Below are 24,068 nucleotides of genomic sequence, written 5' to 3' on the forward strand. Positions count from 1 at the left end.
ATAATTTTATATAGAAATAGAAACGATCCATCCGCTCTTCTAACTTCTCTGCGTATCATACAACAATTATTTGTGTAACTGCACTTGTGCACTGACAATCGGTGGCCATGTGGGCCGATGCGTTGGAAATAGGTCGACCGATGACACGTGCGTTTCCCCATTAGGTAAAAAACAATTAGGATCATTAGCCACGAATTCAGCGCAACTATCACGTAAATGTATTCTGACAAGGCGACGCATTGAAGAACGCCGTGATGGGAGCAAAGTTTATTTGCGTCGTGCGAAAACTTTAGATCGTTATTCATTCGTTGTTCGATTACTCATGAGAGTTAATCGTTGAAAGAGCCAAGCGAGAATCATCAAAACGATTGATATTGAAATATCGTCACGAAGTGATTTAATGAAAATAAATTCGGGAAAGGTGGTAGTGTTGTTTTTGCCACTATGGATCAGCGTCTTTCCCTTTTATCGTCGACTTCCTTTTTCCACTTTCTAAGAGTATTAGCCGTCGCTAGTGCAAAATCCGTAGAGAAATAAGCGACACAAATTGCCCGGCTCGCGGCGATCGATAGACGAGGAAGCGGGGCGATTTACTTCCTTAAAATCTATCCCACGCAGCTACATGTGCGCGAGCAACATATAATATTCTTTTCGTCCAATGTCCAGATGGAAGCCGTAAAGAGGCTTTGCCTTTCACGACGATTTATTCGAGCTTCTCGTGATCTGCGTGAAACTACTTAAGCCTGGAACATATATTTAACAAACCGCGTCACGGCTTCCATGCCTTCGACACCGTTCTAAGTGCATACTCATACATATATGTACGTTTATTTGATTTGTGACCCGTTCTCGTTACCGCGTTCTCATTGTTGAAAAGGGGGAAAAAGAACGCGCGAAACGAAACGAAACTTTGTCCATGAGTCACGGTGTCACGCGAAACGGACGTTCGCACAAAGAAATCAAAGGAGGCAAACTCTAAATTCATTCTTTATTCTCGACGATGACATACCGCAAACCGTGCAGCGTGTGCACGTATGTACCTACACAGGATCGATGCGCTCGTCCGTCTTTCGGGAGAAAGAGGGAGAAACGTGATATACAAGATCGCGCAGTCACGAGTCATCCGTAATCACTTTCGCCGAATCAACAGATAGCACAACACATGTTTACGGCTGTGAACAGATGTTCTTCACGTGACTCTCTTGTGCGATCATTTCTTTTTTAGCCACCGGACAATTGGCATCCGAATGTGTGTCAAATAGAACGCCGCCTAAACTAGAACGCGATCGCGTTTCGTCGAATCGTCAAAATCGACGAGATGATCAGGCAAATCCAACGCAGAGCACGAGGTTATCGAATTTCGGACGATAAGGAGGAATTATCGGGCTTCTGTTTAAGACAGGAACGATCGAACCACGATTGTGGGAGCCGTGCGCTGCGTGGTTATCGTCCAAACGCTCCATGGTAACGATTTCCACGCGATTCACGCAGCTAAGCTCACACGGTGTTCTCGGTTGCGTCCTCGAGTAAATCGAATTTGGCACGATGTTGAAGTTTCAAACTGTGACCAAGGAGGACCTAAAATTGGCTGCCTCCATTCAACGGAGGCGGCAGACCGACGCGGAGAGGAAAGAACGGATATTCAATTCGCGGTTCAGATTAATCGGGGTGAGTCGACGGGTCAAAGTGTTTTCCGCGAATGCTTCGACTTACTGTAGATTACTCGTCGCACAACAAACAAAAATGTTTACACGAATAACCGTGCGATAAACGAACGATCTATGTCGATCTACGTTTGAGGAACGTCCGGTAATAACGATTTTCACCTGCAATACGTTTACAGATAGACAAGGAATTCTTGGACAAACAGGTCGAGGAAAAGAAGCAGCAACGTGAGCTGGAACATGCCCGAGAATCCCAGCTCGACGAGAATTTGCTTCGCTGTAGTCAGCTCGCGGTGCAACGGCAGAAACAAGAAGAAGAGGTAAACTGTCAATTAACTATGGAAAAAACAAACGGCCGGATGATTAATCGCCTTTTGCAGTGTCATCGTTTAAAGATTTCAACGTTCGTTGAAACGCAACGTTGCCTGTTTTTTTCGCAACACGTCTAGCGATGCTAACGTTACGTTTAATTCTTGTCCTATTTTTTAGGAGAAACGACGAATAGAAAAAGAAATCGAGGACTATAGAAAATGTTATCAGCGTCCTGAGGATCGTCAGAACTATGATCTGGAGAAAGGCGATCGCGACCTAACCATCGGCGGAGGTTTCGCGCAGCTGTAAATATTGTCTCTGTCAATTTCGTCCGTGCGAAATTCTCGATGGTCTCGACGGGGAGTGCTTTTAAATATTTGATCGTCCAACTGTACAGATTGGAGGGCGAAGCCGGTGATCCGAAGGAACGTTCCAAGGTGCAAAGGGAAGAGTATAGGTGGTGGCTCGAGAAGCAAACGAGCGAGCGCGTGCAGGTAAAAAGAGAGCTTCAGGAAGCGGACGATGCATATGTGGCAGCCGTCATCGCCAGAGACCAGCGGGCCAGAACGCTGGATCAGATGGAACGAGACTGCCGTCGAAGGTTGAACGAAGCCAACGCGCGATTTAATCGAGCCCTGGTAAGGCTTTCTCCTACTTAGTTAATCCCTCGACAGAGCGGAGACAGGAACAGCAAGAAAATGATAAGGATCTCGTCCTCTGACGATTCTATTCTCTGGCCGGCGCAAAAGATCGGATCTCGTTCTCGCGTCGACGAGGTTCCGGTTGTTCCACCGTTTCTCTCCTAGATGCTCACGGACGACGAGAAAGTGAGAACTTGGATAATTAACGTTCGATGAATCTTCATCGCTTTAATTGATTTCAAGTTCCCCTTTCGTTCGCTGCGCTCGCGGACGACCAACAATGTTGAACCGTGAAATGTCAAAGTTCAACGATGGCGAGATCTTGTCGTTCCCGATTCGCCACCGCTCTGCGTCGATGAAATTCACTCGGTGTCGCAGCATTAATGAATGAATCAGTTTCGTTTCCTTGTTTAACGTATATCTTCCTCGAAGGTGAGCGTCGTTGGGCGAATCCGGCGATCACACGAACCTTGTTAATTGTCGGTATCTACGAGTCGCTTCCTCATCACCTTTCACGACACGTTCCCCGTCCTTGACTTTTTTTCTGTAGAGTCGTTACGCTCCGTTGGACGCGGGCTTTGGTCGAACGATGGGCTATTCTATTTTTCGTTCGGTTGCCGACAGGCAGAGGAGCAGGAGTACCGCCGCCGCTGCGAAGCCCTTCAAGAGGAGGAGGACAAGAAGGCGGATATCTACAATCACGTGACTGGAGACTTCCTCACCGAAGCCAAAGAGCAGGCGGAGAGTACCCGTGGACCGCACAGACCTCTGGCCACGCGTTACAAGGGCATGACTGCCGAGGAGCTCAGGGCTTTCAGGGAAGCGCAAGCAAACCAGTTGAAAGAAATCGAGGTAAAACGATGGAACGGTTGTTTTGCGCCCGATTTTAACGACTCGCCTCCACCGGAAAACGTTTTGAACCAGTGCCAGCCGTTGTCACGGTCGTGAGAGGGCACGGCCAAAGGGGCAAAAAGTTTGGCTTACTCAAGGAAAGCGTCTTTTTTTTCTAGCGAATGAAATTCGAGGAGAGGCAGAGAAACGAGGAGTGGGACCGGTTAATGAACACCCAGGCGGAGCTCGCGGATTCGTATCAGAAGGAAATTGACCGGAAGAGAGCGTAAGTAGATTTCGCACAGCGTCCACCGGACTGTATGCAATTCCGTTTGGGAGACTGGGAATTAAATTAATTGTCCGGTTGCAGCGAGATTAAGAAGCAAGTAGCCAAAGAAAATTTAGAACTCGCGGAACAGCACAAATCCCATCAGGACTATCTGAATCGTGTGCTTTACAAGAATAAGCCGACTGCGGCCTTCTTCGAACAATTTAACAAAGATGCTCGCTGAAGGGGAAACTCTCCCCGTATTATGATACGAATAAAATATTTTTTTAACAAATATCTGTAGTCTATACCAATTTTTATCCTTCTTTTATCCTTATATGTAATCAAATATACGACTTTAAAAAGATACCGTGCTTCTAGTCAATGAATTTTAATGAATTAACGCCTAAATTAAAGCTTATATCTAAATGAATACTAGCGAATTCAATAAATACAGGAGAAGTTGCTTTTTATAATAGAAATTCATCTCAAAACAATTGCTTATAGTTAAAAGCTAGATATCATCAGACATAAACGAAATTCTTCTTAGAGTTTCAGTTTTAATTTAGGTTACGTTAAATTATTAAAATTTGTCTATCATTAGCAAAGATATTCGCACTATTCTAACACCTGCTTTTTGCCTTCGCTTACAATATTATGAAACAGAAAGATGCGAATGTCTTCACTTTGAAATAAAAATTGCAATTGATTGAAGATTTAAATTAAAACTTACGTGGATTCGAAAGAATAAGTTGAATCCTGCATCGCACAATTATTTACAACAATTAAAGAGACAGAGGATAATTAGAGAACGAAGTTCAGTTCAATTTATGGATTATATGACCATCTAGCGGTACGACGCTAGTACTAATCGTCAGAAATTGATTTTCAGAAAACTCGAACACTTTACTAGGAAACATTTAAATATAAAACGGTTCAAATTACTCTGTCAAACTTTTGGCCGCTCAATGATTTAACAATGCGGCTTAAAAATCTGAATTTCGCATTTTTCGTTATAAAAAGTAACGACAAATTATCGACTTCTGCCGAGAGATGGTGAAACCATGTTCTTCCTTGCAGAAGAAGGGGTATTGTTTGTGTTTACATCAGCTTACATGGCGAACTTTAAACGATGCTAGACTTGGAATATCGTAGAATACAATAGACACAAATTAATTGCACTATTTAATTTTTAACGATGTTGTTATACGTCACGTGACACTCCGAAGTGTGAACTATTTTTGTGATAAAATGCTCGATGCAGACCACTATGAAACTCAGAAACGAAGGTACTAAGGACAAAAATTTATGTATTCCCTCGTACGCTTCGTTATTAAATAAATTTTTGTATCAATAGCGACAAGCACGATGCGATATTTGAAGAACAACACGCAATTGTGGATGAGCTCAAAAGGAATTTGCAATTATGCAAGGTATTACTTCTGTACGAAACCAATTAATTTCTTATTTATGACATACTTACGGTGATTTCAGGTTGAACAAGATAATATACGAGCCGAATTAGAAACGCTAAGAAATGAGAATCAAAAGATTAATGATATAAAAGAATCCTTTAATCGTATTCATTTAGAGGAATGCGGCTGTCAAGATGTGTACAAGAAGGAACTGGCGAATTTACAAGAGCGCATTGCATTGTTGGAAACAGAAAAGAATTCGGCTATGCAGTTATGGCATATTTCTTTGAACACTATAAGTGCCTTAGAAGATGAATTAAAAGTATTCAGAAAGGATGGAAGGGGCCAAAAATTCTATCAAGAACAAGCGAATGCCATTAAAGGAAGTTATTCAGAAGCTATTAAAATACTGGAGGAAAAACTTGCGCAAGCTAGAGATAGTTTCGTAAGATATCAAGCATTGTATCAAGCTAGTAACGAAAAGATTGATAATTTGACTAAGGAAAACAATGAACTTTTGGAAAAATATAAAAGTCTTCAAGATAAAGGTCAGTAACATATATTCACAATTATTCGTTACAAATGGGGATATCATTTTTATGTTTTAAAAGACAGGAATAACCAGTTGACGATAGAAACAATGAAACAGGAATTAACTTATGCTAAAACAGAAAGTAATAATATAGCAAAAGCTAAAATGGAATTGGAGAGAAAGTTAACTGAAGTTAAGGCATATGCTGAAAATGTAGTAGAAAGGGATAAGGAAACAAAAACTAAGATGGCAGAAGCCATCGAATTAATAGAGTCTGCAGTTAGGGAAAAAGATCTGGCCTTACATCGTGAAGCTCTTGTTCTCGAAGAGAAGGCCAGATCAGAGCAGAGATTAAATGTAATAGCTAACGAATATGACACGAAGATACAAGAACTGAATAAAACAATGAGAGATGAAATTGAATTAAGTACAAAAAAGTATGTTACTGAGATCAATGAACTCAAAACAGAGCTGAAAGAGAAAACGATGGTAGTAGAAAAGACTAAAAGGGAATTGAAATATGCCGAAGAGGAATTAAGCAAAATACGTAGAGACTCGAGCATTAAGTTATTAGAATACGAGCAGAGAGCTAAACGCATGGAACTTCAGTTACAAATGTACAATGGCGAACCGATGTTTAACAACAAATACGATGTAGAAATTCAGCAGTTGAAAGAGAAAATTGTTATTCTTGAAAATAAACTAGGAACTTCAAATGATAAATTACAGAAGTTAGAGCAGCAACAAACGAGCAGTATACGGGATCAGACAAAAAGAGGCGAGGGAAATAACAAGGACGTGATGAAACAGTATTCTGACTTAGAGAATCAGATAGCCAAAACGATAGGTGACAAAGAAAATCTAGTATCTCAATTGAAATCACTGAAACATGATTTCGAGTCTGAAATACAGAAAAGACATAACGAAAGGTATTCTCTAGAAAATAAAATTCATGAATTGGAAAATAATCTTCATAAAGCAACTTACGTAAGAGAAAATAGATTAAAAGATGACATAAGTGATGAAGTAAAGCCGTATGATCCCAAAGACAAGTCTAAATTTGATATAACGTAGGTAAATATAAAACTGTATTAGGTCATGTAACATAATACGTAATAATTTCTTTACAGGGTGGAAAGTAAATGTCATTGTTGTCAATCAGTGTTATCAGATCATATAAACAAATTGCAGGAGAAATACGATAGGAAGACAAGAGAGTTAATCAATCATGTTCAAGTTCATCAGAAGCTAAGTAAACGGTATGTAATTTAGAAATGCGAACAAGTGCAGTAGTATGGAGTGTAGAGTCTTATGTTTATCTTATCTTATATTTTAGATGGAGAGATGAAGCAAAATCTTTAACAGTTAAGTTTCAACTCAGGTCAAAAGAATTCAGGAGCAAGATAAATGTATTACAAAAAGAAAATAACGAATTAAATGAGAAATTAGTAAATTGCAAACAGCAGCTGGCACAACAAGCTGTACAAGACATACAGCGGTGTGTGCTTATCATATAAATATATCGGTAATTGTTATTAATACCGTACTAAACAAAATTTAATTCTTTTCAGATTTAATGAACCAAACGAAATTAGATGACAATATTTCTTTCCTATTTTATAATACATATCTAACTATGTAAATATTACAAGAGTGTATAAATTTATTTACATTAAAAATACATTTCGTACTACAGATACTTTTTCTGTTTTCAATAATTCCTATCTATAGTGAAGTGAACATTAGGCTTACTCTGTAGATACAATGCAGGCAGTAAATAAGCTGGGAAACCAATACAGTATCTCATTTTCTCCTTGTTCATCAAACCAGGCCAGTCCTTCCTTCACCATGTGATCTAAGGCCTTCTGTGATCTGTCTGTTTCCCATTTCAATTCCTTGCACAGCATAGACTTTGAAACATATGCATTCCCAGACAGACTAACTTGCTGTAATACAGCAGTGTGATCCATGCTCAATTCACCAGGGATGGACTGAACTAAATATTTTCCTCTTCCAATGGGAACAATAGAAAATCCATTCCCAAAGATCTTAAGCTTCTTAGCTGCAGCCAATAAATCATCATTAGTTATCTCCTGATGTTCTTTTCGTCTTCCCCTTGCTTGTATCAATCTTGTTCTCAATTCGTCTAACGATATCAGGCCACCATTCTTGTAATTCGTAGCCATGCAAACTTCAACAATCTGGACAGCAAGCTCATAATAAAACTCTCCTATGCCAAGAACTGACCAGAATCCTTTTCCAGAGGCTAAAGGGTCCACGCCAATTGACGCACACATTTCGGTAAATTGTCGCCGAAATCTTGCGTTCTTCTTAATTTCGTTCTTATGTTTCGTGGCAAATTCCTCTAGATTGACGCGGAATGTATCCATTTGCTTCGTCATTTGCTCAAACTGATTCTCTTGGATCTCCGTCCCCTTGTCTTTATATTTCTCTTGTTCTAGCTTCTGTTTTTGAATCGCTCCAACGCCTGCCTTTCGCCTCATCTTGTAATACGCTTCGTGTAGTGTTACAGATTATAAGAAAACACCACCGATACAAAAGTAAAATGCTTTTCAAGCCAATTTACCAACGATACGGGCAACTGTCACGTCAATCAATTCTTCTAATGCTGTAACCTGGCATCGATATATCAACACTGTATTCTTTTTACAATATGTATTCCTTCATTTTTCAACATAATTTTCGTAAAAAGTCAAAATGTTCATTAGAATGATATGCAACGATTTGTGACGTACAGAAAATGCTTAATAATTTAAAAAATTTAGCTTACGTATCATGTATATTACGATGGTCCTCACGGTGCTCGCGAATATACAGTCTGTTGAAACAATATGATTGGTTGTATGTATTATACAAGAATAAGCGGCCTTTTTCGAACAGTTTAACAAAGATGCTCGCTACAGAGGGAATTCTCTCTGCATTATGATACAAATAAAATATTTGTTTAACAAATATCTGTACTCTACATCAATTTTTATCCTTCTTATATGTAATTAAATACATAACTTTAACATGATACCTTTTGTTTCTGTTGAATGGATTTTAATGAATTAATGCCTAAATTAAAGCTAATGTTTAAATGAATACTAGCGAATTCATTAAATACAGGAAAAATTGCTCTTTATAACAGATCGTAATTTCTCAGTTTCTCCGCGCAAGGCCTCCAAAATCAATTTGGAATTGACATATTTGTCCGACTCTGTCGCTCCTTTATACCCTTAAATATCAGTTGGCTTCAGATATCAAAATTTGAACATGGCGTCGGCAATGGAAATTGACGATGAAGAAAATGATTTACCAACTTCGAGCAGTAGTAAAGGAGAGAAGAAACGTTTTGAAGTGAAGAAGGTGAAATGCAGAACCAAATGATACATTTTATAAAATTCGCGTGAATTCCTTTCATTTTAAAGTATTGATTCGTAAATCCTAACCTCAATTTAGCATCGTAAATTTTGTCATACACATTTGTACAGCTTATTTATAGTGGTTAATAAAGAACCAGCCTTTTTTTTTATTTCAGTGGAATGCTGTAGCTCTGTGGGCATGGGGTACGTATTCAGAAAAATTATTGCATAAATAACTTCAATTACAATACAGTATGTAAATATCCATTATGTTTATTGTTGATTGTATGATTTATTATTTTATAGATATTGTGGTTGATAATTGTGCAATTTGCCGCAATCATATAATGGACTTATGCATTGAGTGTCAAGCGAATCAAGCATCAGCCACTAGTGAGGAATGCACTGTAGCTTGGGGTGTGTGTAATGTAAGCAACATAGTTATTTCTATGATATACATTGAGGAAAAATTAAATAATTGTTAATCAATTTTCTGACACTCCTCTGTGTAGCATGCATTCCATTTCCATTGCATCTCACGTTGGCTAAAGACTCGGCAAGTTTGCCCGCTTGATAACAGAGAGTGGGAGTTTCAGAAGTGAGTACAATCTACAACATATTATGCACAACTTTCTTTGGAGGAGGAAGCACTTTCATACGTGTAATAAAAGTTGTATGTACACGGATTTGTGTCTAAGTAAAATTTTCAATTTGTTTCAGGTATGGTCATTAACTATGTGTGTCGGCTGCCACAGACATCTGAACCATCCAAAATACCGAAGTCGATGAAAGTTCAACTATGTATGTGAATAAAAGACAAATGAACAATTTGTGGTTAAAGTATCACTGGAAAAATCAGTGGCATATTTTTAAGCGTCGTGGCAGCATATGGACAGTGGAGTAACGAGCTAAAATTTTTTGAAAAAAGATGTTATCGCATCAGCATTATATGCTTTCCACTGCTGCGCATATTGAGCTCGAACAGCAAAAGCTGTACCTGTAAAATATGACCTAAAGTTTCTTATTTTGTCGGTTATGCATTAATGACAATGTAACTTAGTCTTAAGGCCCTAAATAAAGGAATTTCATGTAATAATTAATAACTTCTCCTATCTATTCTTTTAGCCACCTATTAAGATAATTTAAGAACTAAAATCGTGCCTACCACCTGCCACGTAATTTTTAACGATGTTTAAAAGAGATTACCGTGAAATTTATTTTTTACCACATCTCTCAATGATTCGTCTACCTGATTTTGAAAAAACACCGCGTAGCAAAAGTTTTGTCCTTTCAGTTCTTGAAGACTCGGGCACGTCATTCACTTTTCTAATCAACAATTTTTGTACTTTAAATAGATATTGATTTCATTGAAACTCGTAACATCCGGTATTGTCTCAAAATTTTCAAAATAATATAACTTCCATATAACTCGTCATCTAAAATTTGGTTCGCGTATTAAATGATATTGAAATCATTGCGCAATCCCACATAAAAGCGCGCATGTCGCTATTGGTTCCTGAAGATGTGGGTCTTCGGGAAAACCGATGAGGAAATTCCTCTTTTTCTCTCGAGGTGTTAAGCAGAATCAATTTCACTGAAGTAGCAAACGACAGGTATCGTAATAATAGGTTTTACGTTTCAACATGTCATTAACTATGTGTGTCGGCTGCCACAGACATCTGAACCATCCAAAATACCGAAGTCGATGAAAGTTCAACTATGTATGTGAATAAAAGACAAATGAACAATTTGTGGTTAAAGTATCACTGGAAAAATCAGTGGCATATTTTTAAGCGTCGTGGCAGCATATGGACAGTGGAGTAACGAGCTAAAATTTTTTGAAAAAAGATGTTATCGCATCAGCATTATATGCTTTCCACTGCTGCGCATATTGAGCTCGAACAGCAAAAGCTGTACCTGTAAAATATGACCTAAAGTTTCTTATTTTGTCGGTTATGCATTAATGACAATGTAACTTAGTCTTAAGGCCCTAAATAAAGGAATTTCATGTAATAATTAATAACTTCTCCTATCTATTCTTTTAGCCACCTATTACGATAATTTAAGAACTAAAATCGTGCCTACCAGCTGCCACGTAATTTTTAATGATGTTTAAAAGAGATTACCGTGAAATTTATTTTTTACCACATCTCTCAATGATTCGTCTACCTGATTTTGAAAAAACACCGCGTAGCAAAAGTTTTGTCCTTTCAGTTCTTGAAGACTCGGGCACGTCATTCACTTTTCTAATCAACAATTTTTGTACTTTAAATAGATATTGATTTCATTGAAACTCGTAACATCCGGTATTGTCTCAAAATTTTCAAAATAATATAACTTCCATATAACTCGTCATCTAAAATTTGGTTCGCGTATTAAATGATATTGAAATCATTGCGCAATCCCACATAAAAGCGCGCATGTCGCTATTGGTTCCTGAAGATGTGGGTCTTCGGGAAAACCGATGAGGAAATTCCTCTTTTTCTCTCGAGGTGTTAAGCAGAATCAATTTCACTGAAGTAGCAAACGACAGGTATCGTAATAATAGGTTTTACGTTTCAACAAGTTGCGGTTGCCCCACCCGTACGGTCTTATCATTAATCCGCGCTATTACGGTATACGGATTTTTAACGAGACATAACAGCCGTCTATCGCCGTGACCCATGACGTCACGTCGAAGCCAATCGATCGCTTTGAGATCATCTCAATCCCTTTTCCAGTTCTAGTGTATTCAAGAGGTATGGTGCAATACTTATCAAGCAGTAGGCGGAGCCCCCGACGAGCTGGCTTCTAATCCGGGCATACAGCGAAAATTACATCCTTGGAGACCAAGCGACATTCACCAAAGCTGGGAGGGAGCGTTAGTAAGCCTTTCCAGCTCTGATTTTCCCGCGTCACGCCCTCCTTCTTTCTCGTTTTACCGCACTCCTCTCCTTTTTATTATTTTCTTTTTATTTAGCTTTTATTTCCATGCAGTCGCGGTAGCGATACCATAAAAACGGAATTCGTTTAAAGTTTCATGTCGCTGCGTGCAGAAGCACGCGTTTCAGTGAATTGCAATAAACGAAAAACCGATGATAATAATGCTGTTCGATTATTTTCAACCGTGCGTTTAATCATAGCGAGAGTCTGGCGGAATTTATATGAATGTTTATAGCGGAGAGATGGCGAAAAGCAGCTGAGGAAAATGGATATGTACTATATTATTGAATAATATAATGCGACAAGTGGATCTCGATGAACTGTAGTCGCTACATATTTTACGCGTGACACGCGAGTAACTGCGCTCGAATAAAATATTTGTCTGGCATCGAGAGATGGAATATAAATACGATTTGCATTATCACTCTTGAGATAGAGAGCGACAGTGGCATCGATTAGGGGAACGGACACAGGAGGCTAGAGGATGCTCGAGGGAGAGTTCGGCAGAAGTGGCAAAAGGGCAGCGGAGTATGGGAATACGAATCACGAAGGCCTCATTTCCGCTGGAAACAGAAGTTCCCTCACCCTCAGCTGCGAGGCTGCTCTGCCACCCTCACTTTCTCCCTCCTCGTCCTGTACAGATGGCGAGAGAGTCCAATCGAATTAAATACATTCCTGAGGATTGCCCGACCTTAGGCAGTTTTTGTCTGGTAGTTGCTCTGTCAATATCCTTCTTTATCATTTCTTTCCGTCGATGTTTCCGCGTTTTGTTCAGCTTCCGTGGCCATTACCACTTCATCATTATCGACCGCTACCAAATAATTCACCCGTTTTTACCGCATCTTTTTATCAGGATGCTACAACGTAGCGTGCAACGAGCATATCGAAAATTCATTAAAGCTCCTTGTAATTAGGTCGGGAAAGAGAACCGCCACTGACCCTTCGGACGGCTCCTTTACGCTCCACTCTCGTTGGGATAATTATTCCTTCGAACGTTCGACGATTTTACGTATCGATACGTTCCTCCTCGCGATCGACGAGAACAGGAGACCGACTATCAACGCTGTTTTCGACGAATGATCATTTTTATCGTAATTACTAATACGTAAGAAGGGAAAGAAGAAGAGATGGAAAAGTTTTTTCCCGGTATAATCGTACTTCAATTCGTGTACAGCGTTTACTGCTAGTTGCACGTTATATTATTTAAAAAAGTTTCCCTGCCTGGGAGACCATCCATTATCCGCGACTTCGATAAATCCGCCAAGGCGTTCTAGCTCCTTGTGTTTGGCGGATATATCAAGGTTTCCTCATCCCGACGCTGTCGCCCTTTCCTCCCTTCCTACTCTTGTTCCATTTCCACCGACGTGGACTTTGGAATCGACGGGAGTTTCGAGGGCGGATTGGTAAACCCGATAAATTACGAGATTTCACCATGACCAGTCGAAGATGCATCCGCCTTAAAATTCGTAGGCGAGATCTTCCGCGGCATGGCACAGGAAATGTTTTGCATTCGTGTAACGTTAAATGCGAATACACGCCTTGATTATTGCGCTTTCAAGGTGTCCCCGCTATAAATAATCTAGCCGTTAATAATAATCGATATTCTCGTTGCGTGGCCGATTCAACCTGATAATAACTATTACCATTAATAGGTGACTCGTTATACGATCATTACGGTCGTCGCTTATGGGGCAGCTTTAAATTCGACGGCAAATTAAATTAAGTAAATGGAATGCGACCAATGGCAATAGATTGATACGTGAATTTCTCGCGTCACCGTCCATCGCGAAGAATAAATTTTTGGATATCCGAGCACTGCGTACCGTGGATTGTTCATGGAAAATGTAGAAAGTATTCGGCACTTGCCGCAGTGGATTGCTTAGGCAGAAGGTAAATCTCCGTTAAATCCGTGAAAGAACTAAAAGCCACGAGAGTCAGGATTCAGTGATCGTTACTAGTAACACCCTAATTTTTTTCCGTCTTACAAATTTCATATCTACTTTTGTCAAAAAGTTTTCCAAACGAAATTGTTCGCGAGTTTTTCAATTCGACATGTTCGTTCTCGATACAAGCGAAAGAGGAAAATAGCCGCGTTTTTCAGCCGCGTTCCAATTTTCCTGTCGGGGATGTTATTTACGAGACGGGCCGCGCAATCAGGGCCTCGAAATCTCTACGCGGTAGGTGGACCGACAGTAAGTGGAGCATTAAGTTCGAAATTTCGGAACACACGAAGTACGCGGCCGTAGCAGCGCACATGGTATTCTTGGTGGATGAGACCGAGAGCACTCGATAGGCTAAGTAAATCACAGGCCTTTGGTCAAGAGTACCGCCTCCGCTCCGTTTAGGGTAGGAACCTGAGCGGGGCAGGGTGGTAGAACAAGGGGGCCGACGGGTGACGGAGGTAGGGGGGGTGCAATAGTGGCGGCAGGAGCAACAAAGGGTTGGCTAAGAGCTCTTCACCGTCCGCTCGCTCGCTTTCTCCAACCACTGGGGCATCACCTACTTCTCACTGTAGCGGGGCTTGCTTACCCCGTGATGTGATTGCTACCGAAATGTGTTTACCGTAAACCGTATCAAACTGTCGACCGTCCACCATCGCCATTACCGCCTATCTTTTCTGTGCGGTACATCGATAAAAGTACGCACCTCTATCGATTTGCGTCGGCTACGCCGCCCATCGCGTCCTCGTCCTCGTCCACGCCGACGTCGTTGCCTTTGAAACGGTCCTTTGTCTCTGGCACCGGCTCAGAAGTTTCCTGGCCAGCAGACTTCGCGGACAAGTTTGTCTTCTGTGCCCTGTAACCTTGTTATTTGCAAAGGATCGCTCGCTTCATTTTCTTATCTCCGTCTGCCACCATGCTCTTCGCTTGCTTAGTTAAATAATAACCGGGGGTAAATCTCGCGGAAGGAACAGTCAACACGTGACGTATTTTTGCCTTTTTATTTAACCCAACAGTCTCGTTAGATTAAACTTGCCTCTACCGATCGAGGGACATCAATCCAGTCAGTAGGGTGTTTGAACGACACTGCTTGATCTGCACTTGTAACAAGTTTTCCATATCTCGAACAGACATATAGCAGAATGAAATCGGTAGAATATAGCCAACGGCATAGACACGTGTGTTATGATCGTCCATGCCCAGACGCCAAAGAATGCCAAGTGATCTGGACGAACCCCAGCACGGGATTTCTCCAGAGTATTCACCGTCCATAAAGCAATGTTAACGACTATTAGGAACGTGATTAACTCCTTCCCAGGTTTATCGTTCCTGGAGCAACGCCTCCCCCACGCGATCTGCGAATTCGAAACAGTTTCAAGAATATAATTTGACGATCCGTTCACGACGGGAGAAGCTCGATCTCACTTTAATAAGTAACGTTTGACTGGTGCTTTGTATGAGGGCCAACAGGTCTGTGATTAAAGACAGCGTCCAAGTCGGTCCCATCGTTAATATATCACCTACGACTCCGAACAGACAATGTAGATAGACCCCAGCTTGAGCCGCGGCCAACAAAGTGGTATCCAAATCCGACGGCTTGACGATCTTCTGTTGGAAAGCCTGCAGTTTCAAAGTTGCAGCAACCGAGGCGACCATGCCTGTGAATCAATAGTAGCTTCTTCAATTTCAAGCAATGAAGCGAATCGACATTATTATCTACCTAAAAGAAGTATGCTGCCGTCTAGCGCGGTCACCTGGACTATCGCGATCTTCATCTTGGCCTCCTTCAGGACGAAAAACATGATCAAGCTCAGTATCGTTGCGGCGACGACCAGGATCCCCCCGAATAGACCCCTGAAAGCGTTCGAGGCGAAACGTGAAAAGTGTACGGTCTTAAAATCTCAACGATATCGCATTAACAAATTAACAGACGATCCTATCGAATTAATTAAATTTCCGGGGCCGACCTGTGAGAGCTGCTGCAATCTATGCTAAGGTGATACGAAGACCTCGCCGAGCTCTCGCTCTTCGCATCGATCTTCTCTTCCACCCTCTTCCACATCTCGAACAGTATCACCGCGCAAATTAAACTGAATTCAATTGTGCACGGGAAAAGGAACGGACTGGCGTCTCTCAGCAGCGACTTCAGTATACCGTCCTCATCGTCGTGCGTGTGGCCCAGCTGATCGATTTCGTGTTGCGTCTCCTCGACCAACGCCTTCGCAAACAAACAGAATGCCAGAGGAGACGTGAAAAATTCATAGCGACCCGCGAGTATCAACGTACGCGAACGTTTCCCACGTTCTTCGACGCTGATACCTTATTTTTATTAATTATCGAGTCAGAAATATTTGAAAGCTAGACAGCAACGAGAGAAATTCTGATATTAATTACAACACTAATCTAATCAGTACTATTTTATATAAGTACAAAAATCGGTGCGAACTACTCTGCTCTCATGTGACTATGCATGACAGATAGTTATCGACGGAATGTAAAATTAAAAATAAAGATCCGGTTGACGCGCGGTGAATCCGCGTACATCCAGGAATCGCATTCAAATAGTCTCGCCCGTTGATAACCGGCTACTTCGATTTTCCTGGGAAACAGGACACTGGGAGCATAGGCGTAGCTCCAAGCTGGGATTCGCGTTCCCATGAATATGAGAATAAACAGTGGCTTTGACTGTGATAGATGCTGAACGCGGCTAATCGACACCGAACGTTCTCGCTGGAATTAAAGCATCGTCAAAGTGCCTGCGACGCTCAAAGCAATATTGCGTTCTCTTTTTTCCTACTTCCAACTGTTCTTATTGTATATTTCGATGTAAAACGGATTTGATTGACATATTCATTTATCTGTTGATTGATTAGTCAATCGGTATGACTGTTTTGTTTCATATTTAGTTATTCGATTATTGAGCTTGCTTAATGAAGCTCAACGGGTTGTCCGAGGACCAATGCTGTTTTATTAATCATACCTGCAGCCATTCGCAAAGATTGGTCGCGATCATGTGCATCAGGCCCACTTTGGCGAGTGCGGTGTGCTTCGCCAGGCTGAGACTCTTGCTGTTGAGAAATATGAAATGCATCTGGGCCGTGACCAATAGGAGCCTGGCACCCGGTGTAATAGCCCTGAACGGACCGGAAGCTATTTCCGCCCCAATTTGCAATCCCGTAAATACCAGCGAGCCGGCGCCAAATCCCACTGCGCCTAGCCTCAGACAAAAGCTGCCGTACTGTTGCGTCTGCGAAACAAAGATTTCATTGTGCGCGTGGCGCGTGGATGAACCGGGACACCACTAATTAGAAAACGTCGTGCCACGACCCGTGGGAATCAGTGTCGCTCGATGGATCAATGCTTCGTACGGCATTATTCGTGACACGAAATAAAATGCGATGCAACGCGACGTCACGGCCGACGATTGAGCTGAGACGGTCAACAGGTTACGCAGGCACGAGTCTGGGCATCTGGAAGGGGATCGCCTTCTGCGCTTTGTCAAAGACAAACACGCGCGGCTGCGAGAGGTGACGAACGCGATTTCCAAGTTCGTTTCAGGGGCGATTAAATATTTTCGAAGCGCAAACTTTACCTGACAAACGTTCACGCGGTCGCCTTTCTCGTCGAACTTGAAACTCTGCTCGTTCTTGTCCTTTTGAGTCGAATTCCTCACGGTCTTGTCCCTCCACACGGTCACGTACATGGCGATCACGAATGTGACGCTGACCACGTACAAGTACAAGTAAAATCCCTGAAGGACGGGGTAAAACAATCCGTCGTTAAAGGCGTCCACTATTTGGAGACGATCGATGGAAGGTATTTGTCACCTGATTCAAAGACGCCGGAACTCTTTCCGTCACGCTGGCCGTGACGGGAACAGCGATACCGATAACGATCAACAAGTTCGCGTAAAGGGTGCTCACGATGGATACCATTTCCGGATGATACTTCATCTTCTTCACCGATTTCGGTCGCTGATCCAGCATCTGTTGCTTGGCTGCCGTTACGAAATTTCCAACGACAATCGCTTAAATACTTCCACTGTTCGATTTGCGAGTATCAATCAACGCACTCACCTCTCGCTGGGTCCAGAGCATTCATAGGCACGTAAGCCGCGTTCACAGGCGACAATTGCAGAAAATTGGGTCGCTGCTTCTGTGTCTCGTGATCGTTTTTCTCCGAATGATTCTGGTTGTTGAGCATCGGCGTCTTGCATGCCGTTTGCGCCGATGAGAATTCTTGGTCTTGAGGGATGCACGAGGGCAACGACATGTTGCTGCCTATCCCCGAAATCAATGCCCTGTCGTAAAGAAAAAATCAGGTTTCGATTCGCACGCGCGCGGGATTTGAGGCGGGCGGAGGTCGTGATTAAAAAATACGCGAGGTGATTTGATTTCTCGTTTACAGAGCACGCGGGAGGTATTTAACCGTATCCACAGGTCCCACTCTTTCGCGCCAATACTCCCGACGAAATAAATTTAAGTGAATCGATGGACCGTCAGATCGAAAATATTTCATTCGAAAACTGAATTCAATGATCGTAAAATTATACGCTTTCTGCGCTCTCGTATTTCACGCTGGCCACGCGGATCGCTCTATAATATTTTAGTTTCGATACGTTATTAACGCTGGCAACGATTAAATCGCGATGCACGATATTTCCCCCTTGCGTGCATGCTTTAATTAAAACGTTCCATTCAACAGTTTTTAATTTTTTTTTAAAGCAGTTCCCGATATTTGGAGTTCTTTATAATATTTTTACTTTTTTCAAGTATCTCGTACATTTAATCTGTCTCGCTATTTATACATCCTAACACGAGAGAATGATGAAACTATGCTTTTGGCATGATCAAAAAATGTACTGGTAAACGGAAAGAGACGTTACCCAAGGAGTCCCCGTCGGTGGTTCATAATAGCAGTCAGGGATGTGCTTTGTCTTCGTAGATGCGGCATTCTTCCCCGAAGCGGCAACGGGTACTCCTTTCCATCGACTTCCGTCGATAGGGTTATCGACATTGGCGCATCGCGATTTTTCAGCTCGAGACTTCTCTCACCAGCCATCGTTATTCGAAAATGTACTTTTGATCAGGATTGTGGATATACTCAGATACCGGCTGCTTACGTCGTCGTTATATTGGACTGGCTATCGTTCATAGCCTATCGTGATTTGTCCGTCGAATCGATGAACAACGCTAAAGAGATAAAACAACGTCGTGAACATAAAAAAGGACACGTCTGCTCCTCTTATCTTCTTTCCTTCTCTTGTTCAGGACGCTATTATAGAAATTTGCGTAACACGCCACGACGTACGGTTAAAAAGTTCTCTCCCCTTTTTCTTTCCGCAAACGTTGCGTAACAATCGTTTCGGTTTATTCACCGGCAATGCGTCAAACTTTCTAGCTCGTCCCGGGGTTGGATAAGCTCGCCGCGGCGTATTTGCTCGGCTGTTCTCGCGCGGAAAACTTGGAAATTTATTCCCGGGGAAAATTCGCCCGCGTTTTGAATTTTTAGCAGGCTCTGGCCAACTTCTTTCCACCGACGCGTACGCCCGGTCGCGTTGCGCTTAAACGGCCGCTAAACGATAAAAACGATTCCGCATTGTCGATCATTAATTTCCAATTACCGCAGTGGGCTTCTCGTCTGCGCTCCTCGAAATTCCGCGAATCCATGTTACGGACCGCGAGACAATGTTCGCTACTAATTTTTGCAGCGAGGAACTTCCCTCGCAAGGGTGGGAACTCTGCGTTTCGGTCGCGAAACTCCGCGAGAGTTGCCGAGCCGGCAAACTGAAAGTTGCACCTTATTAAAGCCGATTCTGCGACTTTGTGCGCCTACATACTACCGCACACCGCGACCCAGCTATACGACGACGATGCTACGCGACGCTCTCTCCGACACTGTCGCCGCCGTATAACCGGACCAACTTTGGCCAACTTTCGTTTGAATCGCGTTTAAACGAATCCCGGTGAACTGTGTGACGCTATCGGCGCGTCACTCGAGTGAAACGCTCCGCGAGAAACCAAGGCGAGGCCGGGTAATGCCATTGGATGTTACGTACACACCCGGTAACTATTCTCGTGACGCCGCGCGCCGCGCCGTACCGTGAATCGTGAGTCGCACAAAAGCACACTTCGAGTACGCCTTTGCGGAAGGCAAGCGCTTTCATGACGTCCGTCGACGTCCCGGTCTCAGCCTCTCGTCTCGTGTGTCGTCGACGACGAAATTTCCAACAGGCAACCGTCTTTCGCAGCACGTCAGTTACTTTTGCGCTTCGTGCTTGATCACGAATATTCCAGGGAGCGCGAACGATAACAGGTAATCCCTGTTCTTCGAAGTGTCGACGCGGATGATCAGACGCGATGCATAATACAATAGCACACGTTATTACAATACCTTTCACGTTGGCCAATTAGCTGATATCGTTCCGACCCGTTACAAATTGTCCCTTTGATTAGCGAATTGAGGATGAGCGGCGGACGAAAGGAGAGAGGAAATCTGGTAATGCGCGTTATACGAACGCGCAATTATTTGAAACAAGACAAACCAGAAACTTGAAAAATAGTAACACGCCGCAGTTAAAGTATTACAGATCGTTTAATAGTGATCAACCCCGATACTTTTGCTCCACGCGTGCAGTCACGAATTCGCTCGTGACTCGCACGGGAATGACCCAGACTCCTCGGTTGCGTTGCATCGATGTTGAAAATCGCGACAAACAATCGATGTCATCGCGAAATTAGCGAGAGACCGCGAGATACGTCGCGCTCGAGACAGGATCATGGGAAAACATTTGCCCGTATCGTCCACCGAGATCGTGCATGATTAATGGAAGTCGGTTCAACGGCAACGGAGTTCGTCGATCGATCGGTGCGTTCTAAGCGGATGTAACTGGTAGCCGTCGATTGTTTATTTAAAGCCCGGAATATTTCGAAGCGGCAGGGTGCACCGCGTTAACGGGGTTAATATTTGCATTTGTATCGCTTGATTATCTGAAAATTCTATTTCCTGGGTGCGTAATAGAGGCAAGAACTGTTTGGACGTACAAATTCTCATCAATGAGCCAAGGAACGAGATTATCGAGCGTAATGTACGTACAGGTTGCGCTCGTTCGAGAATCGAGGCTGAACAAGTGCGTCGATGAAATTTCCGTTAACCGGAAAACATGTAATCTGTATCGAGACTGGCTATACGTTCTCATAATAAGTGGGACCCAGGCTGGAATTCTGCATAATTTTACGAGACTTTCGTTCGCGGCCGAGAGTTTATAGAGCGATTTTCTCGAGCCGTAATCCGTATAAACGAGCCGGTTAAGTGGAGTATAAGCCGTTAATGAAGCCAGTACCATCATCCACGCGGAACGCCTCGATGTGTTTGCCGAAACAGTTCGAAAATTTAGACCCGACACGCTAAAAGGCACTAATTGTAGGCGCAGCCGATAATAGTTAGTACCTGTAGCCTAATTACCGTGCCGATGTGCAACGCCGATCAATTCGACAAACCCCGATTTGCATCGGCTCGTTCGTCGCGTCCCGTCGCGTCGCGTCGTCGCAAAGTCGTCCTTGCCGCCTTTGCCACTATTGTACTGTTCCTGCGTCGACTGACAAGAATTTTCACATCTTCGGTTGACAACGATAATGATTTGAAGGAACAAGCCGCGTAAAAGTTTTCCTGGATTCCGTAGTTTCGTTCTCGACGAGATCGTAATCGGGAAAAGATAGAAAGGAGCAGATCAAAGAGACCGCGAAGCGGTACGCTCGTGAATTCGACTCCCAATAGAGTTCAGATTGACGAGAATAATTCCGCTAGATCCGTCGGTTTGACAGCGGCGTGGCGATGAATAGTAATGCCCGGATTAGACATGGTTCCAGGTTTAATAATCACATTTTACTATCACCTCTGGGGGACTGCGTACCCACTCCGCATGCATGAAGTTAGAAAGAGTGAATAAAAAAAAATCAAGACTGCGTCAGCATCGACGAGTTTGATATCCGTATCTATACGTATAAAAGGCCGTCCACTTGTGTGGTAGAACGTCTACGAAAGCATACACAGTTTGGAAGTATACATAAAATTAGCAAGGAATAGTTGTTTCATTGGTTTCCAGGTGGAGGGTGTATCATACATTATTATATTCCTGACTTGAACCTGTGGAAACATGAATTCGTGTAAACAACCACAGTCTAATCATGGCAATGACAATAAAATCGGACCCGGAGGTAGGGGACAGGTAGGTGATGCTCGATCCTCGGCAAGGTCGGTAATGACGTGAATGGTCCTAGTAGAGCGACGAACATTCAACCGGAAGCGTGTTCGTCGCTCATCCGAGAATCAGAGCCTCCGCAGTCTGTCTGTCCCTGACTCCTTTCTCCCTTCATCTCTCTCTTCTTTCGCTTGCCAATATCTCTTTAACTCTCTCGTTCTGTCTGCGCTGTTCAGTCTCCTAGCTCTCTCTCTTGAACCAGGCCATTCAGCGGGAGCCGCCCTTTCGCGAGACTCCTCTTCCCGGGGGCGGAACCCGGGGAGAACCGGAAGTGCCCGGATATGAGTTTCCGGCGCGGACAATTTGCAGCGCAAAATTGAATGATCGACTCCGATAACCGTCGTCGTTGCTCGTGCCTACCTATGTAGCCTGTCACGCTTCAAATTCCAAAGCGGCAGCGGCGGCGGCGGCGGCGGCTGCGTTGTCGCCCAGTCGTCGACAACGACTGGGCTTTGCCTGGCTGCCAGCCGCCATTACGACGATTCGTTATCGTCATTACCGGGACTCGGAACGAGGCCCGTGGAAAGCCTGAAAACGGTTCAATCCTAGCCATCGTGGCCGGCCATTTTTCGACTCGTCATTTTCAAGCGCTTCCGGTGCTCCTTTCTTCTCTCGGCCGGCATACGTGTATGCACGTGTCCATTCTAATGTAATTTCTTTTCGATTAACTGGACAAGGAAATTATGTTTACGAATACGTGATATACCTTTGAAAGATGATTAAATCTCCTGACTTCCTCCATGTAATAGTAATATTAATTTTCAGTTCACTCGCTCAGTTGCAAGTTTTATGTTTCTTCTTTTTGATAAAAAATTTATATGGAGTGATACTTAATAGGAAACGGTCGAAATGAGATTTTTCCATTTATTTGTTGAGGGTCGATGCTCGAGGCAAACAATTTTCGATTCGCGAGTCTGAGAAATAGAAAATCAGTGAATAAAAATACAGACAATCGAAGCCAGCGATAATAACCAGTTACTTTGTGCGGCCACGATGTAACACTCGTTCGAGCGAAGCGAGAGAGAACCGTCCGCAGTCGAAGTCCATTTGCTGCACCGATGGAAACGCTGATACGTCGTAAACTGTTTCGACGGCTACGAAATAAAGGCGGCAGTCCAGCGACGCGACGCGACGGTGGGTGAGAAAATAGGCGCGCGCGGGATTGATTCGAATTGTGAAATGACCCGGCCGGGTTGGTGGCCGTCATTTTTGAACGACGAAACCTTCACTATAAACTCGACCGCAAATGGCTATTTACCTCTTCTGGCTGGCTCGTTGATGCTCGTGAGCCTCTCGTTACACTCATCAGCCATCCAGTTACTCGTGCGCCCGCTCCCTCCCTCGTCCTCCCATCCTCTCTGTTCTCACCCTCTTGGCAGCCCCGGCCTCACCCCCATCTGTTGGCCGACGGTGATGCCTGTACACGCTAGAGCGGTAGTTTCGTCCAACAATGTCTATTGGAAGATTTATTCCAATATTTTCAATTAAAGTTAGACAAAGCCGTGTTTGATAACGCCTGCGTGTTTCGCCGCTCTAGTTGCGGAGGTAAAAATAATATAGCACGCGCGAATGATCAGGAGTGGCTTTCAGTAATGCAGAGGGGCGGCGGGAGGTTCCGTAGAGTGGATCGGGAGTGCGTACGGAGGACGTGGCCGCCGCGAAAAGAGGAAACCGGAGGCGGTGGATCTAGTTTTAAGAATACTGAGAACGGAATAAAAGGACTCGATTCTTCGGATTCTCTATTTCTGATAGACCGAGCTTTGTATGAAAAATTGATTTTAGATTACCTGATGGTGAATGTTGTTCGATAGATTTCGGTTGATCCCAAAATCGTTTCTTCCTATTATAACTCAGGTAAAATGGACCAACGCGCAGACAACGGTGTAATTGACGTTACGCAAGATTAAACGGCTGGATA

At 43.1% G+C, this 24,068-nt stretch overlaps 5 protein-coding genes across 8 annotated transcripts; 3 read left to right on the forward strand and 2 right to left on the reverse strand.

The window, feature by feature from the left end:
• Positions 1–1,526: 1,526 nt before the first annotated feature.
• LOC108631466 (RIB43A-like with coiled-coils protein 1) lies at positions 1,527–4,657 on the forward strand. The gene is made up of 7 exons (XM_018035417.2): positions 1,527–1,668; positions 1,844–1,984; positions 2,154–2,281; positions 2,374–2,614; positions 3,242–3,469; positions 3,628–3,734; positions 3,819–4,657. Exons 1-7 carry the CDS (start codon positions 1,546–1,548, stop codon positions 3,958–3,960), a joined length of 1,110 nt encoding a protein of 369 aa, XP_017890906.1. The 5' UTR covers positions 1,527–1,545; the 3' UTR covers positions 3,961–4,657.
• Positions 4,658–4,801: 144 nt separating this feature from the next.
• LOC108631416 (coiled-coil domain-containing protein 18) lies at positions 4,802–7,322 on the forward strand. Its single transcript, XM_018035330.2, has 7 exons — positions 4,802–5,005; positions 5,074–5,149; positions 5,211–5,679; positions 5,743–6,733; positions 6,794–6,922; positions 7,000–7,161; positions 7,235–7,322. The coding sequence occupies exons 1-7, from the start codon at positions 4,968–4,970 to the stop codon at positions 7,260–7,262; spliced, it is 1,893 nt and encodes a 630-aa protein (XP_017890819.1). The 5' UTR covers positions 4,802–4,967; the 3' UTR covers positions 7,263–7,322.
• On the reverse strand, positions 7,309–8,536 carry lsn (vacuolar-sorting protein SNF8). Its single transcript, XM_018036253.2, has 2 exons — positions 8,455–8,536; positions 7,309–8,299 (listed from the first exon to the last, which is right to left on the reverse strand). The coding sequence occupies exon 2, from the start codon at positions 8,165–8,167 to the stop codon at positions 7,412–7,414; it is 756 nt and encodes a 251-aa protein (XP_017891742.1). The 5' UTR covers positions 8,168–8,299; positions 8,455–8,536; the 3' UTR covers positions 7,309–7,411.
• A 353-nt stretch (positions 8,537–8,889) lies between these two features.
• Roc1a (Regulator of cullins 1a) lies at positions 8,890–11,048 on the forward strand. Of its 4 annotated transcripts, none has more exons than XM_026819114.1 (5): positions 8,890–9,032; positions 9,187–9,232; positions 9,335–9,456; positions 9,541–9,631; positions 10,674–11,048. In XM_026819114.1, the coding sequence occupies exons 1-4, from the start codon at positions 8,940–8,942 to the stop codon at positions 9,628–9,630; spliced, it is 351 nt and encodes a 116-aa protein (XP_026674915.1). In that variant the 5' UTR covers positions 8,890–8,939; the 3' UTR covers position 9,631; positions 10,674–11,048. The 4 variants fall into 4 exon arrangements, with proteins under 4 accessions (XP_026674915.1, XP_026674912.1, XP_026674918.1 ...); XM_026819111.1 differs by lacking the exon at positions 10,674–11,048 and adding an exon at positions 9,749–10,128 and having other exon boundaries at positions 8,893–9,032; positions 9,541–9,626; XM_026819117.1 differs by having other exon boundaries at positions 8,895–9,032; positions 9,205–9,232.
• A 3,798-nt stretch (positions 11,049–14,846) lies between these two features.
• On the reverse strand, positions 14,847–23,534 carry LOC108631473 (proton channel OtopLc). Its single transcript, XM_026819217.1, has 10 exons — positions 23,409–23,534; positions 18,776–19,082; positions 17,967–18,190; positions 17,718–17,887; positions 17,483–17,641; positions 16,871–17,137; positions 15,858–16,108; positions 15,611–15,744; positions 15,316–15,548; positions 14,847–15,245 (listed from the first exon to the last, which is right to left on the reverse strand). Exons 2-10 carry the CDS (start codon positions 18,949–18,951, stop codon positions 14,955–14,957), a joined length of 1,905 nt encoding a protein of 634 aa, XP_026675018.1. The 5' UTR covers positions 18,952–19,082; positions 23,409–23,534; the 3' UTR covers positions 14,847–14,954.
• Positions 23,535–24,068: the final 534 nt, after the last annotated feature.

Source organism: Ceratina calcarata, unplaced genomic scaffold, assembly GCF_001652005.2.
Source record: "Ceratina calcarata isolate Rehan_Ccalc_2016 unplaced genomic scaffold, ASM165200v1 scaffold147.2, whole genome shotgun sequence".
Lineage (NCBI taxonomy): Eukaryota > Metazoa > Arthropoda > Insecta > Hymenoptera > Apidae > Ceratina > Ceratina calcarata.

Coding starts and splice junctions, on each gene's coding strand:
- LOC108631466 (XM_018035417.2), top strand. CDS start 1,546: ATGTTGAAGTTTCAAACTGTGACCAAGGAGGACCTAAAATTGGCTGCC. Junction 2,615..3,241: donor CGCGATTTAATCGAGCCCTG/GTAAGGCTTTCT, acceptor GGTTGCCGACAG/GCAGAGGAGCAGGAGTACCG. Junction 3,735..3,818: donor GAAATTGACCGGAAGAGAGC/GTAAGTAGATTT, acceptor GTCCGGTTGCAG/CGAGATTAAGAAGCAAGTAG.
- LOC108631416 (XM_018035330.2), top strand. CDS start 4,968: ATGCTCGATGCAGACCACTATGAAACTCAGAAACGAAG. Junction 5,150..5,210: donor GGAATTTGCAATTATGCAAG/GTATTACTTCTG, acceptor CGGTGATTTCAG/GTTGAACAAGATAATATACG. Junction 6,923..6,999: donor CATCAGAAGCTAAGTAAACG/GTATGTAATTTA, acceptor CTTATATTTTAG/ATGGAGAGATGAAGCAAAAT.
- lsn (XM_018036253.2), bottom strand. CDS start 8,167: ATGAGGCGAAAGGCAGGCGTTGGAGCGATTCAAAAACAGAAGCTAGAA.
- Roc1a (XM_026819111.1), top strand. CDS start 8,940: ATGGCGTCGGCAATGGAAATTGACGATGAAGAAAATGATTTACCAACT. Junction 9,033..9,186: donor AACGTTTTGAAGTGAAGAAG/GTGAAATGCAGA, acceptor ATAAAGAACCAG/CCTTTTTTTTTATTTCAGTG. Junction 9,457..9,540: donor TAGCTTGGGGTGTGTGTAAT/GTAAGCAACATA, acceptor TCCTCTGTGTAG/CATGCATTCCATTTCCATTG.
- LOC108631473 (XM_026819217.1), bottom strand. CDS start 18,951: ATGGCTGGTGAGAGAAGTCTCGAGCTGAAAAATCGCGATGCGCCAATG. Junction 17,138..17,482: donor ACCGCGTGAACGTTTGTCAG/GTAAAGTTTGCG, acceptor TTTGTTTCGCAG/ACGCAACAGTACGGCAGCTT. Junction 15,745..15,857: donor GATTGCAGCAGCTCTCACAG/GTCGGCCCCGGA, acceptor GAACGCTTTCAG/GGGTCTATTCGGGGGGATCC.